The sequence below is a fragment of the Serinus canaria genome, chromosome 8 (genome assembly GCF_022539315.1).
Source record: "Serinus canaria isolate serCan28SL12 chromosome 8, serCan2020, whole genome shotgun sequence".
Lineage (NCBI taxonomy): Eukaryota > Metazoa > Chordata > Aves > Passeriformes > Fringillidae > Serinus > Serinus canaria.
The window spans coordinates 20698670-20711096 of record NC_066322.1 but is presented as its reverse complement, the minus strand read 5'-3'; the positions used below and the strand labels follow the sequence as shown (position 1 = coordinate 20711096).

The 12427-nt window shown below is 37.1% G+C and overlaps 1 protein-coding gene across 5 annotated transcripts; it reads left to right on the top strand.

Moving 5' to 3' along the window:
* Positions 1 to 223: 223 nt before the first annotated feature.
* Positions 224 to 12252, top strand: FNDC7 (fibronectin type III domain containing 7). Of its 5 annotated transcripts, XM_018912108.3 has the most exons (13): positions 224 to 366; positions 779 to 797; positions 2547 to 2801; positions 3439 to 3699; positions 4192 to 4449; positions 5727 to 5981; positions 6678 to 6935; positions 7397 to 7651; positions 8527 to 8781; positions 8982 to 9242; positions 9815 to 9844; positions 10407 to 10469; positions 10943 to 12252. In XM_018912108.3, exons 1-12 carry the CDS (start codon positions 304 to 306, stop codon positions 10442 to 10444), a joined length of 2208 nt encoding a protein of 735 aa, XP_018767653.2. In that variant the 5' UTR covers positions 224 to 303; the 3' UTR covers positions 10445 to 10469; positions 10943 to 12252. The 5 variants fall into 5 exon arrangements, with proteins under 5 accessions (XP_018767653.2, XP_018767654.2, XP_009086728.2 ...); XM_018912109.3 differs by having other exon boundaries at positions 4270 to 4449; positions 10407 to 12252; XM_009088480.4 differs by having other exon boundaries at positions 10407 to 12252.
* Positions 12253 to 12427: the final 175 nt, after the last annotated feature.

Here is a 12427-nt window from a genome sequence, read left to right as displayed (position 1 = left end):
CAATTTCATTTAACTTAATTATTCTGCGAGTCTTGTATAAACCACACAGAATCTGCACCCTATAACAGAAGGGAAGAGGCCCCCCCCCCCCCCAGCCCCGCGGCACAAGCCGAGCGCTGTGGTGGCCCCGTGTCACTGGGTTTGGTGGCCGCTGTCCAGCTGCGATCCCGCAGGAGGAGCGGCCAGCCCAGCGCGACCTCGTCTGCCCCGGGGAGTGCGCCCGCAGTGACAGCACCGCTGGGGAACAGCGCTGGCATCGGCTCCAGCTCGCCCCGTGTGAAGCTGGAACGGAGTTCTGTCAAGATGAGCGGTGCAAACAGTAAATCATTAGCGTTTACTGGAGTGCTTCTCAGCTGCCTAGAAACGGTGAGTGAGACTTACTTGCTGTAAAGCTATTTTAGAGATGATACTGTATTCTTCGGAAAAGTAAACTAAAAGTTAGGGTGGAGCGCTATCAGACATCCGCTTCCACATTGGTATTCCGATACTATCACAGTGTTGCACTGTTTACATATGACTGAAAAATACTTTCAAAGTGTGTCAACAACTGCAAACGGGATTAATAGGCAGGTTCAGAGGGGAAAATGCAGAGGCAGTATAATCTGCATACCTGTACCAAATCTCACTGTTTGTGTACTCTTTCATTGCTTAAAGAATCTGAGCAAATATCAGTAAAATGTGTTAATGCACATAGTATTTTATGTTGTTGTTAATTTTTAATTTTCAAAATAAAATATCTTACAATGTATTTCTAATTTTGTTACATCTTCCTTTTCAGATACTTTCAGCAAACACAGGTAAATACTCAAAATGGTTTTATGGTTTTCCCTGCCTATTTTTGAATGGGTCTGAAGAGAATACCCACTTGTGCTTTTAATAAAATATTCTGTAAGTTTTAGCAGCTTCGTGAACAAAAAATGTTTTCATGTTTGATTCCGGCTTAAAAAATTACATTGATGTCTTTATAAATTTTAAATCTCATTTTAGGAGTCACAATTCTGTTGGACACTCATGCAAATATTCAGACTTGTACCTTGATAGTAGTGTGAACCAGGGAGACCACTCAGATGAACAAATTCTGCTGTTCATTATATAGCCGTGGTACAAATGGGATTCACACTGTCCCATATTTACAGCCAATTAATTGTTGTATATTTTAATAATTAAAAAAAAAAAAAAAACAAATGAAAGATCAAAAGAAAACTCCATCACACTCCCTAAAAAAAAAAAAAAAAACAAAACAACAAAAAAATCAAAACAAAAACAAAAAACAAACACACCACAAATACCAAAACAAAAATCGCACCAGAAGAAGCACAAACACCTATGCACAAATATTTCCAAGGTTTTGGAATTTAATACAGAGCTACTTAACTAACCATTAACATCTGCTCTTAGTCCCAAGCACTTTCTTATCAGTTACAGTCAGACACCCTCTTTTGCCCCATTTGTAGAAATGGTCCCAGATATTCTGTCTGACCTTGCCTATGGAACATTTGCAGATGGGTCTTTCACAATCGTGGAGTAAAATCCTGCACTATAATTTTTTTAGTTTTTTTTTATAATATTATCTTTCATAACAATTCATAAACATTTCTGTGCAGGAAATCCTCACCCAGGTCTAAGTCTTGCTTGATAATATATAATATATATATAAATATAAAACAGCATATAGATGTTATAGATGTTAGCACTTAGCTGAGCAGCTGTCTATAAAACTTGCTCAGGTCTCCCAAATCCCCCATGAGCTGCTTTGCTGTGAACGAAGGTACCTACTTCATCCCAAATACTTCTACATTACTTTTCCTAATTTTATGTAGGATGTACTTTCATTCTATCTTTTTTCTCTTCTAGTGAGTGTTTTGTAGCCTTGCAATATGCGTAATTGCTTTATAAATGCTGATTTCAGTGTGGAAATCCTGATTTCTGAACATAAATTACTTGTGGTTAAGGAATTCACGGGTGTAGTTAGTTGTGTGTCTGCAGTACACAAGAGCTCTTTTTGAATGGCGGAGCATAACACCAAAGCATTGTTACAATATTTGATTTGTTGTGTTATTGAACACCCAAGTATATCTGCTCTGAGCAGGGGGTTAGGTGAGTTCCCCTGATCTCTTCCAGACTAGATTATTGTATGTTGCTTTAATATAGAAATGCCTATGGTTCAGTGTCCTATTTCATTCTGCTTTGTATAAAAATATACTTCTTTGTATATATTGCTTTGTATATCCCTTTAGTTAGTAATATAGTTACTTTGCTCTGAAGGAGAACCTCTCAGTGAAACCTAGGTTAAATAATGGTCTTAAAATAGTGATTTCAGAGTGTTAGAATATTTTTATGGAAAGATGAAATTTTGTCTAGTTTATCACAAGACTGTATTTTGTTAATGTTCACTGAAAGTCCATTTAACTTAAATTTTAATCATTCATAGAATGTGTAAAATTTCACAATTTCACATTTTGTCTTTGTGAAATGTTCAGAGCATGCAGCATCCCACATGACTGTGTTTTCCCACTTCAGTACGTCTATCATTATTTCCATTTTAGCTCCAGATATACCTGTTATTGACCAAGCTTATTCAAAACTTAGCAACAGTATCACAGTGGAATGGAGAGCAGTACCTGGGGCTACTAATTACATGCTGACTGCACAAGATGGAGATTCCTTTGTTGAAACTATAGTAAAAAGTTCTCCAGGCACAGTGACAGGACTGAAGCCTGCCACCTTGTACCGAATCACTGTCAGATCTATCAATTCAGGAGGAAAAAGCCAGCCTTCACCTTTCAGAAAAGTAAAAACAGGTGGGCTTTCAAAATCTTATGTCAAATTCTGTATGTTATTATAACATAAAGCATTCATGCATGTACCAGTCCTGAATTATTATTTTAAATTGTACTGATCACATTCTTCTTTCAGTTTTTGAAGACTAGAATTCAGCCATCTGACTTAATGACCAGGACAAAAGTCTGAATTAATGGTTTACTTTATGGTGGTACAGTAAGTTAAAAATTCAGCTGGGAGTTTAACTAGAGTTGGTATGAATATATGTATTTTACTTTAACAAAAGGCATAACTTGAAGGAATAAAGAAAATAAAGAAACAACCAAAAGTATAAGATAGGAAGACAATGTGAAACTTAGAGGACTGGAAATGCAATATCTTCTTGGTGATTTTCATTCTTCAACACGTGTAACCCTTCTCACTTTCTGTAAAGCTTTTCTTCATTTCACAAAATGTGTGATACAATAATTGATGCACCAAATCACTTTCCAAATCTGTTCTGTTGATCTTGCATTAATTTCTTTTTTCTGGTTTTGTTGCCACTGAATTTGTCTCTCAGGGTTAGTGATTGTTCTTTCTGTAAATTCATTTCAAATTTGGCCTTTTCAAGCTGTCCTACTGAAAAACCTAAAGCATAATTTTGTTCTTTCTCAACAGTCCTGGCTGCTCCGATTCTGTCTGTTCATTCTCCAAGTTGTGACTCCATTGCAGTGAGCTGGAAAGCTGTGCATATGGCAGCTGGATTCTCTGTGTCACTCATGAGATCAGATGGTTTGGGCAGAAGGCTGAAGCAGAACACCACCAATACCTCCTTGATATTTACAAATCTAGATCCAGGAACTCTCTATACTATCAAGGCTTATGCCTGGAATGCCAATGGAATGCCTGGAGATGATTTCACATATAACCAAAGAACAAGTAAGAAATTTTCTTTTCTGAAACTAGGTCGCATTTTAAGAACAACACAGCAACAATATACCAGAAAGTGTTTATATGTATTTGTGATTGTATTATGTTTTTCAAAGATACATGGAGTAGATTTTCAGATCATATTTTTGCCTCATCTCAAAGTTTATGAAAGCTCAAATTACATGGCTATGTTTAGTGAACATTACTGAGGCAAAGATAGCAATTACTGTCACTGAAGTTGTACTTAGGACAAGTCTGGATAAGAGTTATACAAGCTCAGACTGATTTTGAGGATTTTTCTAATTGTGAGAAGCAAATATTCAAATAAGCAGGGAGTTTCAGCCATGGTCAACTAGAACTAATTATTTTTTAAAATATAATTTTAACATAAATGCGGGTAAGGTTTGCACTCAAAAAAAAAAGCATTTACTTTGCAAGTTGTGAAAGAGATCATGTCTGTAGGCTATAAGTTATATTTATGTGTTCCAAATTATACCATAGGTCCTAATGCACCAGTGGATGTTAAAGTATCTTTCAATAGTGGTGCTTTAAGAGCTGTTGTCTCTTGGATGCCAACAGAAGGAGCTCTAACTTACAGTGTCGCAGTCTCCAGTGGACTCCTGAAACTGAGGTGTAACACATCTTCTGCCTCCTGTGTGGTGCCATCCCTCCAGTGCAGCTCTGAATATTATGTGTCTGTCACAGCACACAACGATGCTGGATCCAGTGAACCGACTGATGCAGTGAGCTTGAAAACAAGTATGTGTCACTGATTCTTATGTAGCTTATGACATTTTAACATCTGTTTCTTTAATTTCAAATGTAAATGAATCCATTGCAATTGACAGGTGATTCTCAAATAGTTCTGCTTTTGACCTTTTTCATGAATTATGTCATATACTTTTCTATTGCAGGGGTTAGACCCTAAACCTTTTTCGTATTTCTGTGACAAAAATTTGCAGTGGTGGAAGAAATTTGTGAGGAAATGGCATTAAGAACTGCCTCTGAGCATAGAACTGTTCTGGGACACGTCAAGTTGCTAGTTAGAAAAGGGGTCAACAAAAGCACGTTTAGCCAAAGCAACACCGCTAGACTAAAGAAACCATCAACCATATTCAGTTCAATAGCTTGATCAGTTCAGCTACAGCACCGCTGCCATGTCCGAGATTGTTGTTTCCTGACCTGTTAGATAAACTGCCCATTTAATAAAAATCTAAACAATTTATTTTTATTATATGCTACTTGAAATACACAACATCATGTACTTAGTTATTTGATGTAACCTGCCTCATTTTGACTTTTGACTGGAGATCAATCATGTGAGCAACACTGTGATGCATCTAAAAGAATGAGAGAGCCTTGTGCCAGAGACAGCTATTAAGCTGTGGGCTGTAATCTCAGTCAACATTGCTTCAGCTATGTCACATATGTTCATTCTAATAGCAGCAAGCTGTACTTTACTGAAATAGAAAGAAAGTAAATGTTATTTAAACAAAAGCCATGGAGTTTGCAGTTTAATGTGGCATTTTGGAATGCCAACAGAAGGAAAACCTAAGCAAAGGACAGTTCTACTCAGCCACAGCCAGTAAATTTTATAAAAAAAATATAAAGGGTTTTCACATATAGGGGCTTTTGGATGCCAACTGCTATTCAGGCTAGTATTCCAATTATCATCCAAACCTACTATTTGTGAGTGCATACTGTGCCAATTTCTTTTCAAATATTGCCTGGTGTCACTTTTTGTTCAGAGGGCTCCTTAAACAAATGTCTCTGTAAAACATGATGGTAGCATCTATTTTGTTCCTTAAAAATCATACCCACTTGTCATCTAAATATAAGCACCAACCTCTGTAAAGGCAGCTAAGTTGCTGCTTTCTTGATCAAGACAGAGCAACTGTTCAGGCTGAGTAGAATAATTCTATATTCTATATAATTCAATATATCCCTGATTTTCCTTTATTCCCTAGGATTATAACTTCAAGAAAGAAAAAAATAATTGAGAATTTTTTGGGGTTTTTTTAATGTTTTTTTTCCAGTTCCTTGTGCACCAGTAAACATATCAATTGAGGAGGAAGAACCTGGTCACTTGCTGGTATCATGGTCTAGCGTCAGTTTGGGTCATTATTACGTGGTTTTTGTGAAGAGTGATGATGGCTTGGAAGTGCACTGCAACACATCACACACTCAATGCCATTTCCAGTCGGACTGTGGTTTCACTTATTTCATCAGTGTCTTTGCATACAACAAGGCAGGACAGAGTCCTTTAGGTGATGTACTCAATTACACTACTGGTAAGTAGCCATGTATTCCTGCAAATTCATTTGGATCCTTTAACTGTATTTATGGTAGAACTGTTTGGACATTTTTATGGGAAGATAATGACTTTAACTTCTATTTTTATTCAGATTTTGGGCATAACACACAAAGGTCGGCAGAGAAAAAGGAACAGTTCACATTGCAATTAAACTTAACTTGCATAGTCAAGTGCAACAACATGCATACAAATTTGAAAACAGTTTAACAATTCACAATCATCAGGAAAGGGCATATGAATAACACACAGACCTGGCATAACATTGGAACTCTAGTCCTGTCTGGGATTTTGGTTTTTTTTTGGTTTTACCTCAGGAAGGGTGTACCAAAGTCTTCAACTTCCTCATAGGGAGTTTTCATACTTGGAAAATGAAAAAATACTAAGTTCAATGGGAAATTTAAAAGAAAATTGTTATTTAACCTCTAGACCTTTAAAATTTTAAACTAAGGATATGCATAATTCCTATGTCTGACCTAAACACTAGTATGTCTATCGATTTGGAAGGAGTGGTACTAAATTAATTTAAGTAAATCTGGGATTCATTAGACTGTTTGCACAGTACTGGTCAACTTTGGAGAAGACAAGAAGAACATAGATAAATGAAACAAGGCTTTTATTTGCACCAGTTTTCCACTCCCATTCGGGTTTCCGTGTCTGCCTTTTCTGTTCGCAGCTCCTTGTTGCCCAAGTGATTTCAGGGCCGTGTTCATATCAAGCGACACGGTGCGGGTCACCTGGGCTCCTGTGCGAGGCGCTGACCTGTACGAGACCCGAGCAGCTGGCGGCAGCGGTGTGGTGCTCTGCAGGGACACGGCCACGGCCTGTACCCTGTCGGCCCTGCAGTGCAGCGCCCCCTACAACATCAGCGTGTACTCCTTCAGCGAGGCTCGGGGCGGCAACACCTCCTGTGCTCCTCAGCACGTGGCAACAGGTAGTGATCGCTCATTCTCCTGTAGCTGAAGAAATCGTTATTATACAGCACAGTGATTCGTGGATAAAAACATTACTGGAGTGCTAAGTTGCTGTTTACTGTTTTACTAAGTTCACCAATAAAAATATTTTAAAAACCAAAAAAACCCAGCAACTCCAAAACTTAAGAATATACTTAAGTCCTTAAGAATATACTATAAGAAGAGGAACTTATATCAGATTTGTATTGAAAGCTTCTAATAGCTCCAGTACTTGGAAAATCAGAATTACAATTTATACACAAAATCCTTACGTTTTCTGTTCTGTCACAATTTCTAAATTCTCACCAGGAGTAAAGCATACAAAGATCATATACTTTTATGAAGCAATTTGTCAGTTCTAACTGGAATTTAATTTTCACATGTAACTTATATAGTATGCATAGATAATCTGTTTAAATACTGTTAATATGAAATATTTCAGCTCCCTGCAGTCCTGAAATTAAAAATATCTCAAAGGAGGGCCTATCTGTAATCAGTGTGCAGTGGCAACCTATCAATGAAGAAGCTATGTACGTTGTCACTGCCAGAGGAGAGGCTGGACTTTGGCATTGCACAAGCACCAGGAATTCCTGTACCCTAATGGATCTTCCCTGTGGATCTGCTTTCTCTGTCAGTGCTATAGCAAGATCGCCAGCAGGACAGAGCTTACCAAGCTACAGTATCCCTTTAGAGACAGGTATGGGGAATTGTATATAGCTCAACATACTTAGCAGCATAACATTAAAATATGACTCTATGGTTTTGGCTATTTTTATTTACAATATATGCACATTGTACTATGTATTGCTGGATGCCCTTTTTGTAAACCTGTCTGTATCTTTGTGTGTGACAAGGAAGGGTCATTTGGCAGTTGCCTCAGACTGAGAGGCCTTAGTGCAACCAATTATCTTCTGGCACAGCTAACTAAAATGTAATAACATAAGCCACTAATGCAATGCATAACTTCCTTGTCAGCATTTTGATATTTAGTACTACCAGGAGAGGCAATGAGGTAATGTCCATGTCAACAAATAAGCAGTTGTAAAGAACAGATTAAAGAACATCCTACCCACTATTCCTGCTATTAATTTGTTAACAGGTTTTGTCCTCTACCACCTCTCCAGGCAGAGATTAATATACACCAGGATCTATTTTTAACATGCAGTTTGGCTGCAGTCATTTTACATTGTAGAGGAAGAGACTTTAAACAGAGACAGAGCTGGACTGAAACGTATTACTTGAGGGGTAGAGACAGATCCTGGTTAATTAAACTACAGAATGTACTCTGATATTCTGATGAAAAATCTTAGTAATTTTTAGAATCTTGGTGAAAAATCATTTTGTAATTCCAGGGTTCTAACCCATAGTTAGAGACAAACTGATCTTACACTAACATTCTGTTTATTAGAAGCTTGCCAGCAGAGTCAACTATTTTTCAGCATTCCTGAAAAATATGCACTTCTTAATTCCTTTAATTGTGATCATGTACTATTCAACCTGCAACCCTCTAAATACCTTCCATTTTCCAGGTACAAAACAGAATTAACTTCTCTGGGTTTTGTTCTCTTTCAGCTCCTTGTTGCCCTAATGACCTGATACTAACTCAAGTGACACAGTCAGTAGCCAATATCAGCTGGTCTGTTGGGAGGGGTGCACAGACATATGTAACAACACTGGAATCTCCAAAAGGACGGGCAAAGTGTCACACACTTCAGACCTACTGTCTCCTGGGATGTATCACATGTGGCACCAATTATACAGTGTCTCTGAGAGCCATTAGTGAGACGGGTTTGACATCCAGCTGCACCTATCAGGGATATTCTTCCAGTATGTAAAGCTCCATAAAAAGACTCTAAATAAAACTTTTCTTTCCTAGTTCAGTTCAAGAATTATTTTGGCTTGTGAAAGAATAATTTTCTCTTTTAAATGCTGGTAATCATAGTAATCTGGTTTAAACTGCAATCTAGAAATTTATAATACATTGTGAGTTCACAAAATTTGCTCATTAATGTTTCTTACTTTCTGAGGTGCTTGCTGCCCTTCTGGGGTGAAGCTCTATAGGCTCAGCAACAATGGCATCAGGGTGTTCTGGCGAGCTTCTGATGAAACAATAAACTACAATGCTGATTTATGTGGCTCAAAGGGCAATTTCAGCTGTACCCCCAGCTTGGGTGTGAGTCACTGTGATATCACCAAGATACCCTGTGGAGATGTCTACACTGTGGTGGTGGCTCCAGTGACCGACAAGGGGCCAAAGCTCACATTCTGTCCTAAGAAAATATATTCAGGTAGAAATTCAATTTCTTTGATTTTTTTTTTTTTTTTTTTTTTTATGCTAGATGGCTACAATGTAATCCAAAGTTATGCAGGTAAAGGTGGCATGGAATAAACCTTTTCTGCTCTAGTGTTGATTGCAGAGTAAACTTTATGAGTGTAGTCTTGCAATATCTGCAATGGGAATTTCACAGCAGCATTTTGGGTCTGAGCACACTTATCTGCACAGGTACCTCCTAACTGGATCACCCATATCCTGGTGAATATAGAAAACTTAATGTTCAGTTGGGAGGTTACGAATGGTTATAATATACAAGCAAATAAATGAGCATTTTGTTTTATGTATTTTTTAAATAAAGAAACTGCAATAAATCACTCCTAATCACATTTTTTAAAGTAAATTTTTTTTTAAAGGGGAAGAAATTACTTTGGTATTCCCAAGGTATGGATTTAATCCTATAGAAAATTACTGCTATCTGATGAGGTTGCATAGTAGTACAGATGGATTACATACTGCAGACTAATAATATTTTGCAGCTTACAACCTGACATCTAACACTTGTACTATTGTTTCATGTCATTTCAGTCACCTGTTCTGGAAGCTCTGTTGGAATGGGTAAGAGCAGTACATTCATTAAAAATTCCTGAAGTTTATAGAATATTTTTGCATCATCTTCAAATAAGATGTATATAACATATAGATTTGATAGTCAAGGCTTCTGGTAGTGTTATACAGATTTATCTTGTCCCCTCCCCCATTTTATAATGTATAAATAAATAAATAAAAAAAAACAAACAAAACAAACAAAAACAAAAACCAACAAAACCTTACGTGTATTGTGGCCTGCCTACTATCATGCCTGGTCACCACACTTACTACTAATTTGATAGCACATAATAAAAGGCAGGATTATCTTTTGTAGCCTTCCCACATACCATTAAAAATGAAACTAGGTGATACTTCTGCTTTCTATTTTCAAAAAGGTAACAAAAAAAAAAAAAAAAAAGTGGCTTACCTAAATCTATTCTGCCTTATTTCTTCTGGGTTTCAGCAGGATAGTATTTTATTTGCCTATGTAAACTGCTAGAACTTCAAAATTAGCCACTGAAATAAAAATTTCTCAAGACAGTTGCTTTTCCATAACTGGAATTGTCCTTATGTCCAAATTCTTTTATAGTTATTTATAGAGGAAAGAGCAATGCAAAACACATCTAGATGAAATTCTGGTTCAGATAAGGAGGTAAGTTATAACAATCACAATTAATATTAGAATGTATGATCTAACTTTTCCTGCTGATTAAATCTTTGGGATTGAAGGGAAATGCTTCACCTGTCCTGTATATCACAAGTGGTTTGTTAAAATCCATCATATTAACCTCTGAAATCTCTTGTAACTTTTTTCTGTTAGCATTACTGATTTGTCCTCTCCTCCATTTGTAACAACTTTCTTTCACTTTGTTAAGCCTTTACTTCACTATGCTGTAATTCCCCAGAAAAGCCCCTAAAATCCAAATAGATAAAAATATTCTTCAGCACTCATTTACTTTCTCCTGGTGTTCTGGACTACTTTCTGCTCCCGTCTCAGAGGAATGACAAGAAATTGCTACTGACTTTTTCTCCCAAGGTTGATCTCCTTTTTGCTGCTGTTCACCTAATGCTATCCTGGATGTTAAGATTGTTCATAACACCATTCTCCCTAAATGTTATTTTCAGTCTTTTTTCCCCTGAAGCTGGAAAGACACGTTTATTCTTAAGTGCAACACTCACAGCTACTTTAGGACTGGGAGCAGGAAAGCCGAACACCTGAGACCATATCTGAGACCTAATCCAGGCAGGACCTTCTCTCATACTCCACAGTGGTTACTTTGTCAACCGAGTTTGAAGCAGAGTTTAAAGTCACTGGTTCGACAAACCTGTGTCATTTAACAGAGTCTTTGGAAGCTCATATGTACGAAGGTATCCAAAGACAACAGGGTTTCTAGCACTATTTTCAGCTTATAAAAACAGACTATCCATTCTGGAAATTGCCTTTCTTCATGGAACACATTAGGTGCTAAGTATCTCAGCCAATGCTTCTGATCACTTACACAAAATCTCAGGGGAATCTCACACTTCAGTTAAGTTGCTTGTAGATGGCTCAAGAATTGCATGCTGCTTCTTAAAACATGCATTTAGTCACGCTCAAACAAGTCTTTCTTTAGGAAACATTATTTTAAACTGCTCTGCATTAGTTAATAGAAAGTTGCTTTTATTTCTCACTTAATAAAAAAAATTAAACAGCCTTCTTTCTTGAGGGTTCTATATCAGTATTTCTTTGCAGATATCATTGCCAAACACTGTCACCACAGTTTTAAGTGTTTAAAGAGACCTAAAGCAATTGGTTTATTTTGGAACCAAATTCAAGCCCTGAACTACTTCTTTTCACCTAAGCAATTCAGATAATTCCATGCTCTAACAGTAACTCTAATGTACTTAAAGCCATTCTAAACTGTTGGTGTATGTTTTCTTAATTTTCCCTGAGAATTAAGAGACTCAAACAACTCAATTACACACTACAAACAACAATGCTGTAGTACTAAGCTCCTCTCACTTTTGTCACTGAAGTGTAATTGTATCAGAATGTATTATTTGTATGTCTGTTGGGGAAAAAAAAAAGCAAAAAGCTGAATAGGAGTAATGATTTCAAGAAAAAACACATTGATTCAGCTCTAAAAAAGTGTAGGAGATGTATACAATTAGCAAAACAGGGAGGGAAAGTAACACAATGAAACTGAGCCAGATACACACCTCCTACTATGGCGTTGTGTAACCTCAAGGTGTTTTTATTCAAGCATTAGATATTGTCTAGTAACAATTGTCTAATAGTTAACACTGCTGATACGTGAAACAGCACTGGAATTCACTGAGCTGATTAAAAAAATTGGATTGGTTGCAGGTTCTCTCCATACTGAGGTAAACACACTTTTATGGGTCATGCTGGCTTCAGATCCCAGGAAAGGACAATTAAATGTCACGTTTTTGTAGATCCTGTGTCTGTACTATTTACTCACATGAAGCTCTGGACTTCATGAAGCAAAAAACCCCCAAGGAATAAAATTCTCACCTGAACAAACAACAAAAACCCTACCAAAAAACCCCAAACAACCCAACCCCACTGTCTCTTGAAAGACTTGAGAAACAAGAAAATTCCCGTTTGGA